Source organism: Meles meles, chromosome 10 (assembly GCF_922984935.1).
Source record: "Meles meles chromosome 10, mMelMel3.1 paternal haplotype, whole genome shotgun sequence".
Classification (NCBI taxonomy): domain Eukaryota; kingdom Metazoa; phylum Chordata; class Mammalia; order Carnivora; family Mustelidae; genus Meles; species Meles meles.
Genome location: NC_060075.1, coordinates 1,689,920 through 1,714,991, shown reverse-complemented (window position 1 = coordinate 1,714,991; position 25,072 = coordinate 1,689,920). Strand labels below are relative to the sequence as shown.

The 25,072-nt window shown below is 53.1% G+C and overlaps 1 protein-coding gene across 2 annotated transcripts in view; it reads left to right on the top strand.

Moving 5' to 3' along the window:
• Nucleotides 1-25,072, top strand: part of UBE3C (ubiquitin protein ligase E3C) — a 107,127-nt gene that overhangs the window by 56,779 nt on the left and 25,276 nt on the right. For both annotated transcript variants that reach the window (XM_046021120.1, XM_046021119.1), the window contains exons 15-18: nt 1,363-1,450; nt 2,495-2,592; nt 3,584-3,716; nt 9,216-9,463. In XM_046021120.1, the coding sequence (XP_045877076.1) occupies nt 1,363-1,450; nt 2,495-2,592; nt 3,584-3,716; nt 9,216-9,463 (567 nt within the window). The remainder of the gene's footprint in view (nt 1-1,362; nt 1,451-2,494; nt 2,593-3,583; nt 3,717-9,215; nt 9,464-25,072) is intronic.

The following is a 25,072-nucleotide window of genomic DNA, read 5'->3' as shown; positions in this document are numbered from 1 at the left end:
GTCCTGAGTGACGTGGCTTCCAGCTGTGCCCGGTGGTCAGGCCGAGAAACCTCGCCCGATCCTGTGGCGGTGGGTGTCCCGCAGCGAGACCCCGGGGTGGGGAGGCTCTGTGCAGCACTCAGCACCCGGAGGAAGCAGCCGGGGCCTTCTGTCCCTGGGCAGCGTGGGAGACGGGAGGCTCCAGCCCTCCACCCGGGGTGCGGCCAGCTGAAGCACAAGCAGGCTTGAATTCCCCAGTTCCCGAATCCCCAGAAATGAAGAACTTGATTGGCCCTGCTGTGGGATGCGGAGGAGCCGCGTCACTGCTTGAGACTGGTTTGGCAGAATGAAGCGATCCTGCCTGAGCCTGCCTGGCCTTTATGGCCTTCATGTACCTCAGGCCAAGCGAGTGGTGGTGATGGGGGAGGCTTCTTGGTGTAGAAGTAGTTAATAGGGCGTGAACCAGGGACCCATGGTCTGCAGGCTGTGGTGAGTACACAGCGGGGCAGTGCCCCTGGAGTGCAGCCCCCCAGGGACCTGCCCAGACCGGGCTGGAGGCCCATGGATGGGGGTCCTGGGCCCGAATGTCCATCACTTGCTGCTGCTTGACCCCAGAACGGCTCAGCTGTGGAAAACATGCCCGAGGAACCAGACTGTGTCTGCTGGTGTAATTGATTCCTGTTCTGGTACAAGTTCTCCATCGCATCGCTGACCTGCAGCGGCCAGACAGCGGCCAGACACGGACCTGCAACGGCCAGACATGCTGCCCGTGCAGTGTTCTGGCTGAAAGTCAGACCTGGATGGGATGAAACCTCTAGATGGAATTGCACGTTTGTAGGGAAATGCAGGGCCTAGAAACCCATGTTAACACCGAGGGGACACAGCTGGCGAAACCCCCGTGGTGGGGAACATTGCTGGACAGCTGACCGGGGCCACAGCCAGGGTGAAGGAGCAGACAGAGCCCCAGAGCTTACCAGAATGTCTGCGAACCCGGCCCTACTGGGGTACCGATGCAGACAAACTGACTTTTTAGAATCATGAGACACTGAATATTTGGTAATAAGAAACTGTTAATTCTTTAAGTGTAAAGTGTTTTCACTTGTAAGGTGGTCATCATGACAGGTTACTAGATGCAGATATTGCGTGAACGCTACACACCAACGACAGCGAGGAGAGACTTCCTAGGGGTGTGTTAGGGAAAACACTTACGGTGTGAGAGTGTAAACGGGCAGCCGACCAAGGAGGGCGTGACGGAAAGGACCTGAGGTCGAAGCTCAGGACCTGGCGGGCGTGAGACGCACGACGTCCGTGTGGCTCCCTTGTGGCTGGCGAGGGCTCGTGCCAGGCGCAGAGATGTACTAAGCCAGGTTGCTGGCCCCACAGGTCACCCAGCTCTATGTCCCGGCTTCCCGACACGTGTGGAGGTTCCGGCGGATGGGGAGAATCGGCCCCCTGCAGTCGAGCCTGGATGGTGAGTTCTCTGTGGCCTGGCAGGTTTCTCCTTCAACCCAGGGTCATGGCCTCTCGTTTACATACTGGGAAATCCTCTCTTTTTGGTGCACTGTTCTGAGATTTCTTTTGAACTGTTTTTAGTGGGGGGAAGGGCAGAGGGGGAGAGAGAGACTCGTAAGCAGGCTCCACGCGGAGCACAGACCCCGACACGGGGCTCCCTCCCACAATCCTGTGTCATAACCTGAACCGAAATCAAGAGTCGGAGACGCCCCTGGTGTTCTATGATTTTGGATAATTGTCTCCGTGATCAACCATCTGGAAAAGACTGAATGCTCCGGAAATTATCTCATGTGCCTTTGGAGGTGACACCTTTGTCCAACCAGAGCGTCTGGCAACCACTGACTTGCTTTTGTCCTGATAGCTTTGCCTTTTCCAGCTTTTTAAATGGGACCATGTGGTGTGTAGCCTTGTGAGTCTGGAAAGGAAACGTCCAGGCGTCCCTCTGAGGCAGGCCAGCTTGACTCCAGACCACTGCAATAAAGTGAATGAGTCAGACAAAGTTTTTGGTTTTCTAGAGCACGTAAAAGTCAAGTATGCAGGGGCACCTCGGTGGCTCAGTCCGTGAAGCCTCTGACTCTTGATCTCAGCTTGGGTCTTGATCTCAGGTTGTGGGTTCAGGCCCCGCATGGGGCTCTGTGCTGGGTGTGGAGCCTACTTTAAAAAAAAAATGTGAAGTGTGTAATAGCATTGCGTCTGAAAAAAACACCGCACATACCTTCATTCGGAATACTTCCAGCCAGGAGATGGCGGCTGCCATCTGAGTGGTCAGTGACCGGTGATCACTGATGACAGATCCCATAACAAGTAGAAGTATGAAAAAGTGTGAAATACTGCGAGAGTTACCTGAGTGGGACACAGAGACACGAAGTGAGCGAGTGCTCTCGGCACGCGCCGGACACGGGGTCACCGCGGGCCTTCGTCTGTACAACTCCGTGTCGGCAGAGTGCGGCGAAGTGAGGTCACGTGTGTGCAGAGCTTGACAGAGGTGTCCCGTGTGTTGCAGTGGGTTTGGAGTCCCTGCCTCTGTCCGTGTCTGAGGAGCGACAGCTGGCCATCCTGACTGAGCTGCCCTTCGTGGTTCCGTTCGAGGAGCGAGTCAAGGTGCGAGCCACGGTTCCTCCGTCGTTTCAGTGCGAGCCAACACCAGCGAGGAAAGCTCGACGTGGCTTAGTGGCTCGCTGGTGGCGTCATCTCTATTTTTCTCACGAGATTGCAGTTGCTGATGGTGACGTATAAGAGTGTGGTCCGACCAAATGCCTCTGTATAGACTTGACAGATTTCTTTCCCTTAGCTGTAACTAGTTTAGAGGCCTGTCACACTGTTGTCTTCTTATAATGGGGGGAGAAGGTCCTTTTGTCTAGTAAATTTTGCATTGTTTTTGCAAATGCACATTTTTTGGAAAGATACGCTGTGTACTGTCTGCTGGGTCGTTTTTCACCAGCACAGCCTCACGGAAGAGGGGAGCAGGAGTCTGGCGGTTTCTGACCAGTGTGCAAAGCTTTGCTTACGTGCACCTGTTTGGAGATTTTACATGTTTTGTTTGTTGTATTCATCAACTTCGCAAATTTCTAAAAACTACTAGGGTACTCTTAAGTATCGGCTTCGGGAGGGTGATTTTATTCCTGCCGGCTCGGTTTGTAGGATGAGCCAGAGGAGTTTCTTTGAAGGCTGCTGGTGCTGCTTCACGGAGACGCCCACCCGACACCACGTGGCTCCTGCGCTCCCTCTGCTGGCGGCTAGGGACGCGGCCGGGCCCATAGGCGTCCACAGCTTCAGGGAGCTAGTCTCTCCTCTCCCCCCTGGGTTTTTCTGAAGGGTTTGCAGAAGAGAATAGTGAACATATACTACAGCAGGGGAGTCTTAAATTTTGTTATAAAAGGGAGGAAAAGAGCAGTGTTACAAATACGGAAATACTGCACATTTACTGAGAAGGCGTAAAGTCCGTATTTGATATCTTGGCTTTTAAAATTTGTTTCAGAATTTATGGAGATAGAAAAGTTAAGATTTATTTAACAGATTTTCCTCTTGTTGCTTATGTTTATAACAAAAAGTCTGTCGCTTACATAACATGACAGCTTCCCCTGTTTCTCAGATCTTTCAAAGGTTGATTTATGCAGATAAGCAAGAAGTTCAAGGAGATGGTCCATTTCTGGATGGAATTAATGTCACAATAAGAAGAAATTATATTTATGAAGATGCTTATGACAAACTTTCTCCAGAAAATGGTACATGTAATTCTGTCTATGTATCTGTATGTGGCGGGGGAGGCGAGGGATCGTTTTAGAAAAAGGTCATCATTGGGGCGCCTGGTGGCTCAGTCATTAAGCGTCTGCCTTGAGCTCAGGTCATGACCCCAGGGTCCTGGGATCGAGCCCACATTGGGCTCTCTGCTCCGCGGGGAGCCTGCTGCTCCTCTGGCTTGTTCTTTCTCTCTCTCTCTCTCTCTCTCTCTCTGTCAAATAAATGAGTAAAATCTTTTTTAGAAGAAAGAAAAGAGAAAGGTAATCATTGAAACATTAGTGTCCGTCATCTTGTTCTGTAATGACTTTTTCACAGTGAAATGTGCTATGTCAGATTCGGTAGGTGTATGTTATCAAATAACACTGACAATGATCACAACAGGAGCCTTTCAAATACTGATTTTTTTTTTTAAGCAAGAAATTTCACCCATGAATGTCCGTGTCTAAAATTCAGTTGACAGCTTACGTCGAGAGCTGTTGATGGGCAGCCATCGACGTTCCGTACTCCACAGGGTGGCCTGCTTCTGTGCTGTAATCTCGGAGCCACACTTAACGGAGCAGAAGAAACTGCACCGCAGTGCAGACCCCTCTGCGACGGGCGCGTCGTCGGTGGCAGGAGGCCGTCACGCGGAGACGGTGACGCGGGTCGCGTTTAGAGCTCAGCGACACGTTCGACCTCGCATGAATATTGGACACCCAGTGTGAAACTTGTCGCGTTATCGTTTATGTATGGATGCTTTTAGCTTCAGAATATGGTGTCCTTGACACTGGGTGGCTTCAGGGCTCCGTCAGTGCAGGGAAGGAACAGGGGCAGCGTGGCGGGGTCTGGGGTGCAGCTGTAGGAGATGAAGGGACCGTGTCAGAAGTGAAGGAGCAGTTGCCTGTTCCAGGGGAGCAAAACCTCATGCCCTTTTTTTCTTCAAGAGCGAATTGTGTTACGCTGCGGGAATAACGCTGTCCCCGTCTGTTCCGGGGTTCGTGTGCAGGATTTGATGCTCATGTGCTGTGGGTTTGTCGTGTAACCCGTGCTGCAGCCCCGAAGCTGGACCCCACCAGCCCAGTCCTGACCCCGGGCTGCGCGGCCCCCACTGCACCAGCGCGCTCTTGCCCAGCACAGTACGTTTCTGAGTTTTCTGTGTGAGCGAGAGGGAAATCTGGCGCTCCGACCTCAAGCCCAGCATACTTTTGAAAACAGACGGGGCCTCCGTCTGTGGGGATCCGGTTCCCACAGATCGGCTGTTGTCGCTGTTGCGTTGTCTCCCGCTGGCCAGGCTCTGCATGCTGCGGGACCTCTCAGCTAGCTGCTGCTCCGTAGATGCCGGCTTTGCGGTGGAACCTGGGGAAGACTCCGTCGACAGACAAGATGGTAAACGTGTCATCGGCTCGGGAGTGTTGAGAGTGGAACTGAGGCGTGGTTGATGCCAGAGGGGTTCATAAAGCGTCCGAGTGGGGAGGCAGCCCTGCAGGCGAGTGCTGGCTGCGCTGTTCCTGCACGCCGAGCCTGGGCACGCTTGGAGCAGGCCAGCCCCGCCGCACGTTGGAGCTGGGGTGAGCTCCCCGGCCAAGAGGAGCAGATGTGTGTTTCAGCAATTTTAAATTAACTTTAACCCCGTTTCACGTAGATGATGTTTAAAGACATTACTCTCCAATTATATATAATAAGCCCAAATTTCCCAATGAATCCTGAAGCGTAAAGTGATTCAGAATTTGGTCACCCCCTAATTTCCCAGGTGTGCGCTGATAGCTGCACGGACTTTAAGGCGTTTGGAGAAGTCTCCTAATTGTACGTTATGATGCTTTACATCTCAGGCCATGTTCTCTACGTCAGGCCTTACGAACGTGACTTATTTAAATTATGGGTTAAAATTGGTATTCTGCTAGGGATAGTAGGAAAGTTAGATGTCGTCTCAGAATCACTTCTGGGAAACAGCTGAGGTGCCGTGCTGCCCGGTCGTTTGCACAGAAGCAGTCACTACGACGGCCCCGCCTCCCGTCTTGCCCTCACACCATGTCCAGCCTTTGTGGGCTCTGACCGTCTCGTGTGCGTGTCTTCTCGACACGGTTTTCTTCCACTCTCTCTCTTGAGATTTTATTTTTGTAGTCTCCACACCCAGTGTGGGGCCTGAGCTCAATCCCCCAAGACTGAGCCAGCCGGCTGCCCCTCAGGCCTGTTTTCTGCAGTGTGGGTGTCGGCCCCGAGCACGATGGACCGGCTGCGGGAGCTCAGAGACACCGAGCCATTTCTTTTAGCAGGGAGCTAGCAGGTGCCGGTGCGCAGGTCCCAGCCCCGGGCTGCCGTGCGCGCCCATCGCCCCCAGTGCCACCCCGGAGAATGGTCACGGCGGCCTCAGGACTGCTGTAGCTCTTGGTATCATCGCCCATGAGCTTGGACAAGACTCTGCCAGAGCTGGCCCTGAGCCGTCCTGTAGTCGCTTCCTGACAGCCTCGCCTGTCTGCGCTTTTGCGTGGGAGCTGGTTTCACTTTGTTACATCATTTTCCTGAAGAAGAAACTGTGATAGGGTCAAATCAAATAACATTTTACTTGGGAGTTTTTTTCCTCCCACTGAAACCTTCATGTATAAGTAGATACTGAATTGTGTTTGGAAACAAGTAGTGGCAAGATGTCTCAGGAGAGGTTTGCTTCTGAAAATATCACTGCAGTTACGTGAGACTGTTCTCAGAAGTGAGCTCCGGGGAACACAGAATCTCAGTTCCAGCCAAATCAGAGGGGGACTTCCGTGATCGGCCGCTGCGTCTGCAAGGACGACACACTCCCACCCCCCTTCCTGGTGCCACAGGTGGGATGAGTGTGGGAGAGCCTGGGCCGTAGCTGAGTGTCCCACTTACATCACTTGTACACTTACAGTGTTAGTCTGCTGCTGCCTGCTGGCAGTTCGAGAAATATTACATGACGACAAAGGCTTCTGGTCCCTCCGTGAAACTGGGTATCAAGAAGAGCGTGCACGGGGAGAAGTCCCCGACTGCATTTTTGTGTCACGCCTCCAGTCCACTTCGGCTTCTTTCAGCACCTTACCTGGACCATGAGATCGAACGCGTGTTGTCATCCCCTAATCAGAATTCGTGCGGATGACGTGCTCCGGGAGTCTGGCCGGTAAAAAGCATGTTCTTCACGTAGCCATAGTTAAATTTTAAACACAGAAGAGAATATGGTATAGCATAAAAGCCTGTGCTTTGTAGGCAGTAAACCTGTCCTTAAATTATAGCCCTTTACAGCGCTGGCTGTGTCTTTACATACATCACTCGACCTTCCTTGTACTTGGTTTTCTCACTGCAGAATGAGGATAATTCTTTTTTTTCCCCTCAAGTTATTGTTGAAATTCTCGTTTGTTAGCGAACAGTGCAGTGCTGGCGTCTGCAGTGGGCTTCGGGGATTGACCACTTCTGTGCGACACACCGTGCTCATCCCACGGAAGCCCTCCCCGTGCCCGCACCCTTTTAGCCCATCCGGAATGGGGATAATTCTTAACCCAGAAGGTTGTTGAAGGACTTGAAGTAATGTACACTTCTAGCATCAGTTCTAGCTCGGGGTGAATAGTGGGTGGTCGATATTCCTTACAAAGGACAAAAGCCAGCCATCAGCAGATGGCTTCGGTCGGCCTGCCTTCCATACTCCCGAGTGAGGCGCAGGCTTTAGCACCGAACTCGCCTGGCACGGCTTCTGCCGGCTCCTTGGAGCACGAAGTCTGTGCTGCCAGGCATGGTGGTGGAGATCGTCCATCCAGTAAATTGTCATGGCCCTGTTTGAGCCACGTTCTAGAATGGTCACAGGGGGGTTCCGGGACTTCAAGAGTACTAACACTCGCCCACCGCCGTGTTCGGGCCGACCTGGGCCCAGCCACTCTGCACCCCTGCCCCTCAGGCCTGCGGCCCCCGCCTCTGCGCCTCCCCGCCTACTGAGATGCAGAGCGCCCACAGGACGGGAGGCAGGGGGACAGGGATGAGGACGCGCAGGTTACTTTCTGAAACTTGCAGCTTGACTAAGCCTGTCCAGTGCAGACCACCTGGTTTGGACTCCGGCAGGATGCCTTCCCTTCCGTTGGCTTGTGTTTGGGGTCTGCGTCCTGAGGCTCTTGTGGCACACTGTAGGCGAGTCCAGCAGTCCTGTCCTCTGGAGGACCTGGCCGGACGTTCTCTTAGACACCAGTCATGATAAAGCAACTTCACAGATTTGTTTTGTTTTTATCTTTCTGGCACACTGTAACCGAACAGACTTCCACGCTTCTCAGCCCGATGACACTGTTACGTGCAAATGTGGGCTCTGGGCTCTGACTCCTGCTTCGCCCGCCTTTCAGAGACTCTGCACTGTTATCCTTTATTCGTTTGTCTTTCGCCTTTCTTGGTTATAATTTCTGTTCCCCTAGTATTTTTCTTTTTATTAACATAGAATGTATTATTTGTTTCAGGGGTACAGGTCTGTGGTTCATCAGCCTTACACAACAGCCAGCACCCCCACAACACACACCCTCCCCGGGGTCCATCACCAGCCCCCCACCCTCCCACCCCTCCACTCCAGCAACCCGCAGTTTGTTTCCTGAGACTAAGAGTCTCCTCTGGTTTGTCTCCCTCCCTGGTTCTGTCTTGTTTCATTTTTCCCTCCCTTCCTATGATCCTCTGTCTTGTTTCTCAAATTCCTCTTATCAGTTTTTCTCTGATTGACTTACTTTGCTTAGTATGATACCCTCCAGTTCCATCCACGTCGTCGCAAATGGCAAGCTTTTGGGGGGAGGTTGATGGCTGCATAGTATTCTATTGTGTATATATACCACGTCGTCTTTGTGTGTTCATCTGTCGATGGGCATCTCGGCTCTTTCTGCAGTTTGGCTGTAGTGGTCGTTGCTGCTGTGAGCAGTGGGGTGCACGTGCCCCTTTGGCTCGCTGCATCTGTGTGTCTGTCCCCTCGTACTCTTATGTGCTTAATCCCTCCGCCCTTTCCTCATACTGTAGACGATTTTAGAACGTGTCATAGCCTTTAGACTGTGAGGGATGACTTAATTCCGTTCTGGGCACTCTGTTTCTCCTCATCTCCATGCATAATACACGAACGTCTTCTCTCTTTCTCCCATTGTCGGCTTTGGGGGAAATACAGGTCCAGCTAGCACATAATCTGTGTGTGTTTGTATTTTAAGATCTTATTTATTTATTTGACAGACAGAGATCACAAGTAAGCAGAGAGAGAGGAGGAAGCAGGCTCCCTGCCGAGCAGAGAACCTGATGCAGGGCTCAATCCCAGGACCCTGAGATCATGACTTGAGCCGAAGGCAGAGGCTTAACCCACTTGATCCCCCAGGCGGCCCATCATCTGTTTTTAAACTTTGGTTGTTTTTTTTTTTTTTGGAGTTCTGCTCTAAGTTATCTTTAATATTCTTGCTCGTTTTCCAAAACTCCCTGTAATACCAGTTTATTTTATTGCCTTCTTTTAAAATCCTTTCTACCCCACCCCCATTGTCTGCTCGTTTTTACAGAGCCTGATTTGAAAAAGCGGATCCGTGTGCACTTACTCAACGCCCATGGCCTGGACGAAGCCGGCATTGACGGTGGCGGTATTTTCAGAGAGTTTCTGAATGAACTGCTCAAGTCAGGCTTTAACCCCAACCAGGGCTTCTTCAAGACCACTAATGAAGGGCTCCTGTACCCCAGCCCGGCCGCTCGGATGCTCGTGGGAGACTCCTTTGCGAGACACTACTACTTCCTGGGCCGGATGCTTGGAAAGGTAAGAGAGCTTTGTGTGCAAACAGACCTCGGACCACAGGATGCGGAAGCTTTTCCTTTCTGTGTGGTTGCTGTCTGCTTCGTTGAAGGTGTTTGCTCAGGATTGCCGACGTTATTCTGGTGAACCCTGTGCCATGTTCTTTTACATAATAACTCACGTTTCTTCATTACACCTTGCATGCATAGGAGTCACACGCATAAATTGCTTGTATGGCATAGAAAACCTGGGGAACGTATAACATAAAATCCCGTCTGTCCAAGTCTCTGGATAGCTGTCTCTTGCCATCAGTGTGCCCCCTGGAAGGACTGTGAGTCTCCCCATCGCTCTTGTGGATAGCGTTCAAGTGGTCTCTTAAGGCTCTGTGAGCTTGCGGAGTGCTGCGCGCGAGGTAGACGCGCACCGGTGCTGCGTGTGGGCCAAGCCTTGTGTGTGCTGTTTGCAGACTCCGGGAAAATGGCCATTAAGGGTGACATGACAGAAGTGCCCTGATAACCAGAATGCTACACCCCTGCCGACCCACACACACGGTTCACCCTCTCCTGTAAATGAGGGGAAACGATTTGTGAACAGTGTAGCCTCGTGGAAGTGAGCTGTTTCCGGGTGAGACAGTGATAAACCGGGGCAGCCCCAGCCTGTTGCAGGCCTTCGGAGGGACATACAGCCACCACAGATGGGGCAGCTTAGGGGGCACAGACGTCTGCTTCTCACAGTTCTGGAGGCTGGAAGGCCACGGTCAGGATGCCCTGTGTCATGTTTGCTGGGGGCCCTTGTCCTGGTTCATCTCCAGGACAGCCTTCTCTCCGGGTAGCTTTGATGAGGACACCAGTCACGTTCCTGAGGGCTCCACCCTCTGACCTAATCCCCTCCCAAAGGTCCCACCTCCTGATGCCGCCCTGGGGTTAGGACTGTAGCGTGTGAACGTTGTGGGACACAAACACCCCTCCCTGGCTCGGCCGTGGGTGGAAGTCAGGACTGGCTGACTGCCTTCCTGTGCGCCAAGTGCAGTCCAGAAGGGAATTTCGTTGTTTTATTTTCTTTCTCATTGATCGCTGACATTTTTAAATGGGGTGGTGTTTATATGCAACGTCTATTTCCGGGATACTTTGTTTCATCTTGTTGCCGTCTTTTACTTCCAACAAATGCCAGGTCAGCCAGTTGCCAACCCTAGCAGCATGCGGCTGCAAATATAATCCGTGCCTGAGGCTTGGGTCTGGACTGCTCTCCGTGAGGTGGGAAATCATCTGGGCTACGTCCCTGGGCAATTTCTCTGAACGAATGACTCATGGCACTCCCCGAAACTCTGGCGCAGAGAAGATGTGATGTGTTTGGGGCCGCGTACGAGGACCCAGGGTTCAGGCGCTTGCTCACGAGCAGCCACTCTGGTGGCAGTGGTACAGGTTTACCCCCAACGTACGGTCTGACCCAGAAGCCGCTGCAATACCCCGAGAGCCGAGGCGAAGGCTGGGGAGAGCAGTGCTTGGGGCCCAGGGGCCCGCTGCTGGCCCACCCCACTGGAAGGACGCAGCCCCTTTCTGTCCTCCCCACCAGCCGTGCTGGCTCCTTACGGGGCTTCGGCCGGCCGCCAGCTCGAGTTTAGAAGACGTCTTCCTTGTTTATTTGCATTATGGGGGTCTGTCTCACAGCATAGAATAAAGATGGAACCTATCTGGTCTGTAAAGGGTCACAACATATAAGAAGATCGTTATTAAATAAAATGTACGTCACCCAAGAATCGTTGGTGTGTTGTAGATAACGTAAATGTTTTCCGTGGTATTAGCGGGAACTTCATTAGGATATTTGGATAGTCTGGGAATGCATTTTGGTTCCCCTCTTGAAGAGAAGGACAGTGCCGGACACTCAGTATTCACTGTCTGCAGTGGGACAGATCGGATTGGAACACTAGAGTCGGCGTCAGTGCGGCTTGCGCAGGTGAAAGGTAGGACTAGAGGTGACGCGGTGGGACGGAGGGCAGCCAGTTACAGCGTCTGGCCAACTCCACCCGCCTCGTCTTTGTAGTTAAAAAAAGGTTATTATTAGTCCAGCAGGCATCATTTACAGCACGCGCTTGCTCTCCCTGCTGAGCAAAGGGCAGCTGAACAAAGCCCAAAGAAAGCATGTGCTCTTGGGCCATTTCCAGGACAGTTTGCTGACCCTGCTGTAGGACCATGCCAGCAGACAAATGACAAAGAGCCATGGTGAAAAGTTTGGTCTCCATCTGGGGGGTCATTGGAAAATCATTGCTTTGAGCAAATGGCTGAGACTTACTACATTTGTAAGGGGACAGCATGGGGCAGACGGGTTTTAGAGGGTGAGACCCAGATGAAGAGTCTGGGACTGTGCCTGGGTCCTCAGTAGTGCTGGCCTTGCTCACAGCAACGTGACGCTTCGAGGTCAGGGAGGGCTGAAAAGTGACCACGGGATCGGTCCGAAGGGCTTTATGTCCCTGGTGCTTTTTCGTAGAACTGCTTTATTGAGATACGATTCACATACCTGCAGTTGGCCTGCTGGAAGCGTGGGGTTCAGGGGCGCCTGGCTGGCTTGGTTCGTGGAGCATGCAGCCCTTGATCTTGGGGCTGTGAGTTCGAGCCCACCGTGGGCGTAGCGATCGCTTGAGTGGAGGGATGGATGGATGAATGAATGAATGGTTTTCAGGTGTGCGATTCAGGAGTCTCCGTGTGCTCAGAGTTGTGCAGCCATCACTGCCATCAGATTCGGAGCATTCCTCTCCTGTGTCTGCTAACAGTCGTCCTTTCCCCTCCCCAGACCGTAGGCAAACGATAACTACCCTTAGTCTCCGCTGTGTCCCATTCTGGACGTTACGTGAAATGGCACCGCACGTACGTGGCCCGTAGGGACTGGCTTCCTTCACCTGGCGTCGTGTTTCCGAGGATCGTCAGAGGCAGAGCCCGTGTGAATGCTTTACTCCTGGTAGTACCAAGTCGCGGTCCCTGCTGTGACAGCCACGTCCGTTGCCCTCTCATCAGCTCATGGGTGGGGTTGTCCTTGGCGATGTTTGTGGCGGCGTGGTTTGATGAAATGAGCTTGCTGTGCGGTGAAGAAGAGGGAAGGTAGAAAAATAGTGAAGGTGTTGGTGGCCTTTTCAGAAGGCTCCACTTTGGAGGGAAGGAGAGCGAGCACCCCTACAGTGAGAGCACGTTCCACGAACGAACGGGTGGGTTGGTTTTCAAAGCTGGGGAGGCTTGGTGCAGGTGAGCAGGTGAGAGGAGCGGCCTAGCGGCCAGCTGGACACTGCGTGGGTCCGCGCTCCGGGAGAGCTGCCCGCGGGGCGCGGTGGATACCAGCCGGCTCGGCTCTGGCTCAGGTTTACCCATTTACCGCGCAGTTCTCTGTTTTGATGGGAGCAGCCGCCTGGGGCTTGAGCAGCTTAGGAGCCTGGAGGGAGGGGTTAGCTTCTGTGGCCCGGAGCAGGGAAGGCAGGCTGGGGGATGGTGTGCGTGTGAACCAGGCGAGGAGGGAGGGTCGGAAGGTGAGCTCTTGCTCCGGAGTCCGGCTGTGGGGGGGATGGGAGCCCGGCTGAGGACTCGGCCCTAGGCGCTTTGGCACCCGGCGGGGACCGGGGACCTCGGGGAGTGGCCGAGTGTAGAGGAAGGTCAGATGGGGTGTTGGAAGGGAAGAGTGTATCAAGGACAAGAGGTGAACAGTGACCGCCTACTAGGAGGTCAGGAGGGCGGGGACCGTCGTCAGGGACACCGTGGCACCCCTGCAGTGACATCACGCCAGGGGTGAGTGGAGCACGTGCTGAGCGCCAACTCAGTACGCAGGGATTGTGGTTAAGGAGTCTCTTGTCCTTCAGTAAAGAAGGAATCAATGTTGCTACATCGTTTCCTATGAGAATTAATCAGAACTGTCCTCGTTTTCGGCTGTCGAGTAAATTCCCCAGATGTGTAGCTCCGTTCCCTGACCCTGGGAAACAGACCTGCCGCTGTGCACCCTGGAGTCGGCCCGGTGAGAAGTGACTTAAAAACCAGTGCCTGCAAAGCAGATGGTGCTTCTGTGACTTTTTAAAACAAATAAATGAATATACTGATAGATACATCACAGCTTTTTTGAAATAATTCATATTCCATAAAATTCAGCCCTTTTAAGTGTCGTGTCCGCCGGCAGACGGTTCATCATTGGGTTTCAGCACTTGAGCCGGTAGAGAGCCGCCCCGAGGATTCTGATAGGTTCAGGGAGGTGGGCCGCCGTCGCCGCCGTGTCCTTGGACAGCGGTGGCCTCGTTGTGAGCGGGCGTGCTCCCGTGCACAGGCAGCCTCGCTCCAGGCCGCCCGCCAGCCCCGGGCTCCCACTCCCATGCTGTCTCTGCGTCTGTCCGCTCTGGACGTGTCGGAGACGCGGACTCCTGCGACACAGGGCCTCTGGTGACTGGCTTCTTTGACGTCACAGAATGTTTCCAAGGTTCCCGATGCCGCGGCCTGTGTCAGGACGTCCTCCTTGGAGCCGGCTGGTGCTGCTGAGCCCTGTGGGTGGAAGACGTGTGGTTTACGTGTCCCTCCGGCAGGGGACATCCGGGTGTTCCCGCCTTTCGGCTGTTAGGAACGATGCTGCTGTGAGCATTTGTGTGCCGGCCCTCCCTGACTTAGGATGGGGTGACATCCCGATGAAAACCCATCGTAAACTGAGGGTATCAGATGTTGAGAATGCATTTCCCACACCTCCCCTGGCCAACGTCACGGCGGAGCGCGGCCCCCCTGAAGCGCACCCAGAGCGCTCCCGTGAGCCCGCAGGTGCGCAGTCGGGACACACGAAGCCTGTTTGACCGTACGGTGTCGAGCCGCTCTTGCACTGCACGGGACACTGTCCTGAAAGTGGCGGACGGGAGAGCGGTGGGGGCGCACGCGGGGGGCACCCTGCCAGCTGTTGACCCTCGCGATCGCACGGCTGCTGGGAGCTGCGGCCGCCGGCCGGCATCACGGGGGAGGGGCAGACCGCGTAAGGCCAGCCCAGCAAGAGGTCCACATCCTGAACTCAGAGTGTCGCTTTCGCACTACTGTAAGGTCGAAAAGTCCCGAGAGAAACCATCACGAGCCGGGACCATCTGTAGAGTGTGTGCACAGATGTGTGCGTTTCTCTCAGCCAAGAGAAATCCGTGCCGAGGACTGGAGTGCTGACTCAGTGGTTCTGCTGTGCCCGCAGCCCTCTCCGGGCACCAGCGTGGGTGGGGGCTCCGGTTCCTCCCCCCCATGGCAACACTTAACATTGTTAATCTCTCTATTTTACTTACTCGATTTGTTTATTTTTGTGTTTTCATCAGAACCATCCTCGTGGGTGTGAAATCGTATCTCATTGTGCATGTGAACTCCCGGGGGACTCGCGGTGTCGGGCGTCTTTCTGTGAAGAAAGGTCCCCTCGAGTCCGTCGTCCGTGCCTTCCAGCTGTTTGTCTTCTGTTAAGTCCTTTCTGTGTCCCCGTTTCAAGTCCCTTCTCATCTTCATGATGATTTGCAAGTATTTTCTCCCGATCTGTGGGGCGTCTCTCACTTTCTTGACAGCGGCCTTTGAGCTCGAGAGTGTTTAATTTTAAGGGTGTCTTAATGCATTTATTTCTCTTCTGTTGCCTGAGCTTCTGCAGGCTTATCTAAGAAACCCCGGTCACACGATTTAACCCAGGGTCCTAAAATTACACCTGTGTGTGTCGTTCTGAGTCTGGTACTTTTATTTCTTATATTTAGGTCTTTAATCCATTTTGACTTAATTTTTTTATGGTGTGATTTAGGATTTTATTTTTCAGTTTTCAGGGGCCAGATAAGCTCCTCTCTTTCCAGTTACATATCATTTTGCATTAATTTTTGGAGGTGGTGTGAGATAGGAGTCCCACTTGGTCCTGTGCGTGTGGCCGTCCAGTTGTCTCAGCACCATTGGTTGGGGAAGACCAACCCAGTTCCCTTGTCAGGAGTCAGTTGTCGATGGACGTAAGGGTTTACTCTGAACTTTCGGTTCTGTTTCAGTGATCTGTCCGGCCGTGTGCCGGCGTGGCACCGTGGTGACTACCGCACCTGTGTCGTCCGCACTCTGCGTGTTCACTGACGACAGATGGTAATGGAGCTGGGGCGGGCGGGGCTGGAAGGGCCCCAGGAGGTCCTCAGTAGAAAAATTTACCCTTTCTTTTTATCTCTGAGGTTGGCGGTTAGCAGCCCAGTCACTGTTCTTCTGTTCTGATTCCAAATGTTGCTACTTTAATAACAGGTTCTCAGTGTTGTCAAGTTTAGAAACGGGCTCTAACTTAACCTCACCATTACGTACATGTTTCTTTAGTCTCTCCTTATCATCGGAGACAAATTTCAGACATTGGCCTGCTGTTAAATTCTTTAGCCTAACTGTCAAACAGAGCATTTTCTACTTTAATTCATTTGAAGATACAACCTGCCTCTCCCACCTGAAGCCGTGTGCCAGCCTTGGTGTCCCGCTCTCCGTGAGGTACCATCTCTCCCTGGCAGTGGTCCCCGGGACCCAGCTTCGGCTCCCCTGGCTGTAATGTTTTATAACCCATTTCATGAAAATCTTTGAAATGATGTACTAGTGCTTTCTAGTAAGGTGAGCCCGAGAATCTCCGAAATTAATAGTAATGAAATTAAATTTTAAAATAATAATGATGAGCCTCTATTTTGCTAGACTAACCTGAGATACTCCCTAAATCTTGTAAGTATTTATTATTTATTTATTTATTTAATCTCTACCTCCTCCCCGCAACATGGGGCTTGAACTCATGACCCTGAGATGAACAGTGGCAACCACACTGACTGAGCTGGCTGGGTGCCCCCGAAGTACCCCTGGACTTAGTGGTCCTCACAGTGCGGTTACGGACAACAGGGGAGGTGATTTTATTTGCATGAGTTAAATCTTATTAAAATTCGCTATTATTTTTCTTTTCCTGAATGTACAAATTGTCCAATCTTGATTAATACAGAGACAAGGTAATTAGATGGTCCTGGTTTGCTGAAGTTTTTTGCCCGTTAGTTCTGTAAGTCTGGCGAGGATAAACTCATTTTTCCCTGTTTATGGACACGCTGTTCCCAGGTGCAGACACTGTGAGGAAGCAGTGTTCTCGCGGGACCTGGAGGTCCAGAGCCGACAGCAGGGCACCCTTACCGCTGTCCTCCACAGTGTGTACCAGGTTCCAGGGAGAATTAGGGATCTACACCTTCCTCCCAGAAATGAGTTAGTGTAAATCATATCTCAGTAAAGCTCTTTAAAATAGTGAAGGTTAGGGGCACCTGGGTGGCTCAGTGGGTTAAGTCTGTGCCTTTCGGCTCGGGTCGTGATCTCAGGGTCCTGGGATTGAGCCCCGCATCGGGCTCTCTGCTCAGGAGGGAGTCTGCTTCCTCCTCTCTCTCTCTGCCTGTCTCTCTGCCTACTTGTGATCTCTCTTTGTCAGTCAAATAAATAAATAGAATCTTTTAAAGAGAAATAAAAAATTAAAATAAAATAGTAAGGTTAGACAGAACCAGTAACAAAACTCTAGTTCTATGAGGATGGTAGACAATTTAGTTGCACGTATTTAAGATTTTACTTAGCTAGTTTTCTGGAAATTCCTAAGGGAATACTAGTTCCTAAAACATCTGATTATTATCTGATTACAAATGGTTAAACTTTGTACCAGCATGTTAAAAATTGTCCCGATCTAAGTGAGCGTAACAGTCTAGCCCTAATAGTGTGGTGTCTGCACGTTAAATCCTAGGGGAAGAAAATTGTGTATTGATTGATTATGATATTTATTGGGTCATAATGTATTTAAACTTTCTTTAATGCATATGTTAGTGATTGTTTACTGTGATAAAGTGCAAAGAGGTCTGGAAGAGCAATCCTACATGGAAAGAATTACCTCATGTCACTGGTCACTTCTCAATTAGAAGTTCCATTAGCAGATGATTCCTGCTTCTGGTGTGGGTCGTGATTGCGTTTTATCGCCTGTAAATCAGGCTTCAGACAGGGAATAAATAAACAGCTCAAGGATGTGGTAATGTCATCTTGAACTTTTTTTTACAGATAGAAGCACCTAGGTCCATTTAAGCCAATTAAGTTCAGGAATTTATTGAAGGAGCTCTTTTATCATATTTGAATTCTATTTGAAAATGGCTTTTCCCCCCCTTGCTTCAGAATATTGATTTAATTGGAGCAGGATGCCTATAAATCAGATTATTTGATAATGTCTTGGTCATGTATTTCCAATTTTTAATTAGCAGACCCTGAAACTTCCGTGTGGTTTATAATTTTGTGTTTCAGTAGCATACAGTGCGCAGGTCAAGTGCAGAGAGTGTAACAGTTACCAGTTTATCCCGGCGTTTTTGAGACCTGGGAAAATTTATTCTTGAATATCATTGGAGTCCTTTTGTAAAATGCTCATTGAATTTGCTGAGCCTTTAAAAGTGTAGATTGAAGTGAGTACTGGTGATTTAAGTTCCGTTGGTCTTAAGTGGCAAAGCTTCTCTTTTATAATATCTTGTTTTGAACTCTCAGACTCATTACGGGTCAGTGTAATTGAGCTTCTTCCTCTGATTGTCATCGGACTAAGTGCTCTTGTCTCTAAAGTTAATATATCTTTCCCCTAGATTTTTTAAACATAATATTCAGCAAATAGTTGATCATTCTGTGCTTAGCCCAAGCCTTCCAATCAATGTTAAGACTTTTTTTACTTTGATGTCAGCAAATTTCACAAGCAAGCTTTCTCTGGATCTCCCAGTTACCCACAGTGGATGGTTCATTACGAGTTTGTTTGCATTGACCTTCAACGTTTTTTGGAAGCAGAAAAATCAAAGACCATCATAACTTAAAAGTGGTCCCTTTGTTGGACTTCTGCCCCTTCTGAGAACCGGGCCGGCCCTCACGGCTGCGGATACCCACGGTTTCCAGTCTGCCCCTTCAACAACGGAGGGCTCCCCTCTCCGCAGACTCTTCCTCCTGTCTGTCAGGGCCATGGCGTTCTGTCTGCGTTCATTTGATTTCTTCAAAACTGAATGGGAAATAAAAACAAATAAGTTAGATTGTATGGTAAAAATCACACATACAGAATTCAGTCGATTTCACAACCTTTAAGTATGGCTGTAGCTTTAGCCCCTCTGAGATACTTACCAAAATTCTTCATGCCCCTGAGTAAAGTACAGAGCATGCTCACTGTCAAGCTGTCCCTTCTCTTAAATTTGACGCTAATTAAGCACAGATTAGTATCATTATACTGAGACCATTTTCCTTTCTCTAAGCCATGCTGAGTTGTCACCGTGAAAATTAGAAACACAGGGCTGCCTGGGGGGCTCAGTTGTTGGGCATCTGCCTTCGGCTTGGGTCATGGTCTCAGGGTCCTGGGATCCAGCCCTGCATGGGGCTCTCTGCTCAGTGGGAAGCCTGCTTCTCCCTCTCTCTCTGCCTGCCTCTCTGCCTGCTTGTGATCTCTGTCTAATAAATAAAATCTTTAAAAAAAAAAAAAAAAAGAAAGAAAGAAAATTAGAAACACAGGCTTGCTGGTCCTGCTTTAAAGTCTGCTGCTCATCTCTGGTCTTCATTTGTGCAGTAAGAACAGTAAATATCCAAAAATAATGTAAAGCCCACGTCAGTCCTTCTGAGCATTTAAGTACTGATTTGGGGAGGGGGTGCCGGGGCCGCAGCCAGTTCAGCGTCCGACTCCTGACTTCAGCTCAGGCCGTGGTCTCAGGGTGCGGAGACCGAGCCTGCCGCGGGCCCCGTGCTCATCAGGGAGCCTGCTCGTCCCTCTCCCGCTGCCCTGCTTAGGTGTGCGCCTACAACACGCATGTACGCTTTTTCTCTAAGATAAATAAGATCTTTTCAAAAATACTAATTTAGAATTAGTAAATTTAATTTTATGAAAAGCAGACCAAGTAAAGACGGACAGTGCTGCGTTTACTCCTGCGGTGGCGATCAGGTCTTCCTGGGAAGCGGCAGGCGGTCTTGGAGCGGAAGCTCTCGAGTGAGAGCAGGCCGGGGGGTCCCGGTTGCAGCCCGGAGCAGTGACGGGTGGTGAGTTCGGTTCAGCGGGTCCCCTTGCCTCAGCCGTGACGAGGAGCTTCGACAGCAGCAGGAAGTCACACGGAGAGACCAGTGTGAGGTGCCCCTGGCCCCCAGGTTGACTGGTCATGAGCATCTTCGTCCTGGGCCGTGGTGGTGGAGAGAAGACCCAAGGGGGGTTGCTAAAAATCCAGATTTGGGGGTGTGGGGAGAGGGGCAGCGGGGCTACATGCAACCAGAGGATGGAGGGGTCGTCGGCCACGTGGGGGGCTTGGGAAGGGGTGAGGAGGTGCCTGTTTCTCCTGAGGCCCTGAGAGGCCAGCGGAGTGTGCCGTTGAGGGTGGGGGCCGCGAGGTGGGGGATGCGGTCCGAGCTGAGCCAGAGCTCAGGTGGGGCTTGGGGTGGTGAGACCCGTTGCTGCCGCCCAGGGCAGGGGAGTAGAGGGAGGCGAATCGCAGAGCCGAGTCCTCAGCCGGGCCGGGGGACAGTTCAGGGGCTGCGGGAGCAACCGGGTGAGTGCGGTGTTTCCGAGGCCACACCCCGGCGCGTTTCCAGGGCGAGATGACAGGTGGTGTCAGACACAGGCCCAAGAGGGGAGCCTGGCTGTGCTCAGGGCGCTTGCGTGGAGCTTCGGTGCACAGGGCCATGTCTCCCCGAAGTGCGATGTCACGGGCCAAGCCCCACGCTCTGGAGCCGCCCCCAGCAGAGAGACGCGTGTGTCGCCGGCCGTGGGAGAGGCTCCCGCCCCACTGCACACTGTGGCCCACACGGCCCAGACGCCCCCAGATGTGTGGCCGCGGGTGAACGGGGGGCGGGGGTTCTGACCGTGGGGTGCCCGAGCCCCCGCAGTTCTGGGCCGGCTGGGAGGACGGCGCAGACGAGCGGAGTGGGCCGGCGCCGGCCAAGCCGCTGTCCGTTGCTGGGCGCCAGGTGCTTCCTCGGGGGGCGAATGGTGAGCTGCTCTGTTGGGCCTGAGTGCCCGATGGCGCTGTCCTGCAGCAGACTCCGTGCGGCCGCGGCGGGGAGGCCGGCGCTGGGCAGGCGGCTCGGAGCGGTGTCTCTGTGGAGAGAATCTCGCGGCAGCTTCAGCGGGGCCGGCACGGGGCTTAGCCGCGCCAAGCACGGAGCCCGCCGGGTGTTGGCGCCGCGGCTGTGCAGGCGCCCTGGCGGGGTTTGGGCCCTTTATGCCGAAGCGGGGCCGGAGCGCGGGGCACGCGCGGGGAGCGGGGAGCCTGCGGATGGTCCTTCTGAGCGCGTCCGCTCCCTTGAGGCCCTTGGTCGGGGGAAGGTGGGGATGGACGGTGAGATGAGGAGGTGGCTGGGGTCTCAGGGGTGGCTCCCAGAGCGCAATCCTGAATGGGGCTCGTCGGTCAAGCCTTTTCGTGGACTCTGCCCCTGGCCTGCTGGGCCCAGCAGCCCGAGTTTGATCCCTGCGGAGTCTGAGGACTGCAGGGGAGAGGGGGCAGCCCCTTGAGGCGGGGCATCATCGCGGGGGTCACTGACGCAGGTGTGGTGGTAGGTTGTACCCGGGGTGGGTGGCATTTGCCGGGTGAGCTGGGTGCAGGGGAGTCGAGGGCACAAGATGCGATCGTGGCCGTGAACCTTTAAATCTGGGCTTGGAGAGGAGGTTGGTCATGAGGATCTGAGGGCAGGGAAACAAGAAGGTGGCAAGACGAGGCGAGGTGGTGTGGTTAGCGGCGGGGGCCGTGTACACGGGGCAGGAAGGAGTCCGGGTGTGGCGTGTTTGAAACCAGATGGGGGAGGGACACTCCGGACAGGCCTCAAGACTGGGTGCCTGGGTGGGACAGAGGACGGCAGGGAGCAGAGAAACAAGGCACAGGAGAGTGGATGGGAGGCGGCTTCCGGATCAAGGTCAGGGTCAGAGTGTGCAGGAGACGGCCCTGAGTCAGGATCGAGGGCAGGGAGCTGGCAGCCGTGGGAGGAATGCAGGAGGTCCAGCTGCAGGAGAGTCAAAGCCAGGGACGAGGGTGGCAGGCGTGTGAGTCCACTTTTCTCCCTTGGCCTCTCCCCTGTGCACGTGCGCTCTCTCTCAAGTAAGTAAACAGATTTTTATTTATTTATTAAGGTTTTGTTTATTTGACAGAGTGTAGGCTGGGGAGCAGCGGCAGAGGCAGAGGGAGAAGCAGGCTCAGTCCCAGGACCCTGGGATCACGACGGGAGCCGAAGGCAGATCCCTAACCTACTAAGCCACCCAGGCGCCCAACACATCTTAAAAAAAAAAAAAAAGAAGCCTAGCACAGCCCACCCTGCAGACAGTGCCAAACATTGCAGTATTGTCGGGGATAGTCCTTTCTCTTAGAAACGAAACCAGAAACACAAGAAGAAAGAAATAGCTTGGACTTCATCAGAAACTTTTTGCTGCAAAGAACTCCGTCGAGAAACTGAAAGGAGAAAGTATCCGCTTTCCCACCTGGTAAGAGACTTGGACCAGGATGGAGAAGGGACTCCGTGATACAGAGAATCTAATTTTAGAACGGGCAGAGGACCTGAATGGGTAATTCTCCAAAGAAGGTAAACGAGTAGCAGGAAACACATGAAAACGTGCTCGCCGTCGTTAGCCGTCAGAAAAACGCAGCAAACACGCGAACACGCGCTCGCCGTCGTTAGTCCTCAGGAAAATGCAGTAAACACGTGAAAACGTGCCGCCGTCATTAGTCGTCAGGAAAACGCACACCTAAGCCGCAGCGCAAGACCACCTCACGCCCACGAGGACGGAAAGAGGCATCCGGTGCTGGCCGGGCCATGGGGAAGCAGCACGCACGCGTCGGTGCGGCCCCTCGGGACACGGACGGGTCGGTCCAGGTCACACAGACCTGCCTTCTGGGCCAACCAGCCCGTGTTCAGGCAAAAAGTGCTCACGGTGGCTTTCCCTGTAACAGCCCACGCGGAGAAATGGGCCAAATGTCCGTCATCCGACGAAGGAGAACAGACTCGGTGCATCCATACCACTGGCGACGATGTGGCCGCGGGAAGGAGGGGTCCTGACAGCCGCGGGGACATCGGAGCAGAACGGGCTAGACGGCCACTGGGGATCCGTCCCCTGAGTTGTCCAGAGGGAGATCTGTGGCGTGAGGAGGTCGAGAATGACCGTCGCAGGCTGGGAGGGGGCGAGAGAGGAGGCCGCGAGGGACGAAGGGGTTCTTTTGCGGGCGATGAACACGGGCAGCAGTGGTTGTGCTGATGGTTGTTTAAGAGTGAGAGCCGGCTTGTCCCTTAAATGAGTGGGTGTCGGGTGTGAGTCCTGTCCCCGCAGAGCCGTTGCCAAAACAGTGTGAGGCCGGGATTGTGCTCGAGCCGGCACGTGTCAGAGGAGTTGGCGGAAAGGGGAACTGGCCGTGGGCTGCGCTGCTGGGGCTGGTTCCGGCCGCAGGAGCCGCAGCCGGGCTGAGTGTCACCAGCCTGTAGGAGAAGTTCGCAGCCTCCGGCCACCGCGAAGTGACTTACCCTGGAGGGACGTCCGTATCCTCGAATTTCAAGGGAGGGAGGGTGGCAGATTTCAGTCCATGTTTTACTATCCTGTGTGGTTAGAAAAATCCTCAAACGTGAGAAATGTTTCTTTTTCGCTAGTGAAGATGGTTCTGCCGTGTGGGGTCCTTTAACAGAGCCTCCGTGGTCTCCTCAACCCTGATAAATCTCGGAGGCAGGGACGTAACGACTGTCCTACGTCTCCCAGGTGGTCACCTCTGTGGTGGGTCCCTTTGGCGAACGTTTGGTTCCTGGTCTTCCAGAAATGCCTCCGGGCAGAGTGGGCGGGGCTGGGAGAGCACGGAGAGACGCTCCTGGCAGGGAAGCCTCGACCTCGGCTCAGCCAGCTCACCCCGCGGGGCGGCTCCGTCTCTGGGCGTCCAGGGAGGAAAACGGGATCTGAGAAGTGGACCCTCATGCCCCACCCACCAGGATCCCCTGCGGGTTTCTGAAACGGCGATTTCGTAAACTAAAGCTGCCAAAGCATCGAGTGCAGACCAGCAGTTGGCCTGAGCAAGAGAAGACCTGTCCTCGGGGAAGGCTTTTCTTCCGGCCTGAGTGGCTGGTGTGGCCCGAGGAGCCCTCGCTCAGCGCCCTGTGCTGCTGGTGTGTCGGGAGGCGCGGGAGGACTGGGCTCAGAGAAGGGCTGTCGGGACATGGGCAGGGCCCAGGCGCTCTGCTCGAGGCCACTTGGGAGCCTCTGCAGGGAAAAGGAAGGCTGTGCCAGCACCCTGCCTTGAGCCTCAGGGTTTCAGTGGTGCCTGTTCTCTGAACACCAGAGCCACTGGACCCTGCTCTGACATTTGCTGAATCGTGAATGGACAGAGTCACACTTTTGGGGTTTTTTTGTTGTGGGTTGGTTTTTGTTTGTTTCTGGGGTTTGTTTGTTTTTTTTTTAAGATTTTATTTATTTATTTGACAAAGATCACAAGTGGGCAGAGAGGCAGGCAGAGAGAGAGGGGGAAGCAGGGTCCCTGTGGAGCAGAGAGCCCGATGTGGGGCTCGATCCCAGGATCATGACCTGAGCTAAAGGTAGAGGCTTTAACGCACTGAGCCACCAGGCGCCCCATGTTTTGTTTCTGTTTTTTAAGGTTTCATTTATTTATCTATATGTCTGTTAGGGAGAGAGAGGGCAAGACAAGCCCGGGGAGGGGCTCCTGGGTGGCTCAGTAGGTTAAGCCTGTGCCTTCTGCTCAAGTCATGATCTCAAGGTCCTGGGATCGAGCCCCGAGTTGGGTTCTCTGCTCGGTGGGGAGCCTGCTTCCCCCTCTCTCTTTGCCTGCTGCTCTGACTACTTGTGATCTCTCTCTCTTTGTCAAATAAATAAATAAAACCTTAAAAAAAAAAAAGGCAAGCCCCGGGGAGCAGCAGGTGGAGAGAGAAGCAGCCTCCCCACTCAGCAGGGAGCCCAACACGGGGCTCCATCGCGGACCCCAGGATCCTGACCTGAGCCGAAGGCAGATGAATGCTTCAAAGACCCACCCAGGCGTCCCAGACTCCCTATTTCTAGAAGTGTGGAGTGGAGTGTGGAGCTAGAGGGGCTGCCTCGCCATCTTGGGTGGTGACAGCGTGCAGGAGAGACATGGGGATAACGGGACATGGCCCCATAGCACAGATCTGAACACTGGGCAGCGCCGCCACTGTGCTGACGAGAGCTGTGAGCAGTGTGGGAAGACCTCTGGGATAGGATTGTGAAGACCCAGGGGTTTGAAATGAACCGTGACACGTACATAGTTCTGCATAACCTGAAGTGTTTCAGAAGAGAAGAAATGGGTTTCTGCAGACAAATTCACGGTTGTGGAATCCAAAGGTGGAAAGTAGTCTCTGGCCCACAGTTGTCACTTAATCGATGTCTCTTGAATGACTGGGATGCCGCATGTTGTATGTAGACTCGGGCATTAAGGATGAGGGGTGTTTTTTGCCCTGTGGGAATTTCTGGTCCTGAGAACCACGGCAGTCCCATGCGCAGACCGTGTTTCCTGCTCGGTTGTTCATGCGGAAGAACAGCTGTTGCGTAGTGCATCATCACCAGTCCACATCCCTCTGTACGTTTCTTTTTTTATTTTTTAAACTCCAAGGTTAGCATGGTCTGAAATAATTAAAATTATCATCTTTTTGCTCAATTAGGGTGGCTTTAACAAGACAA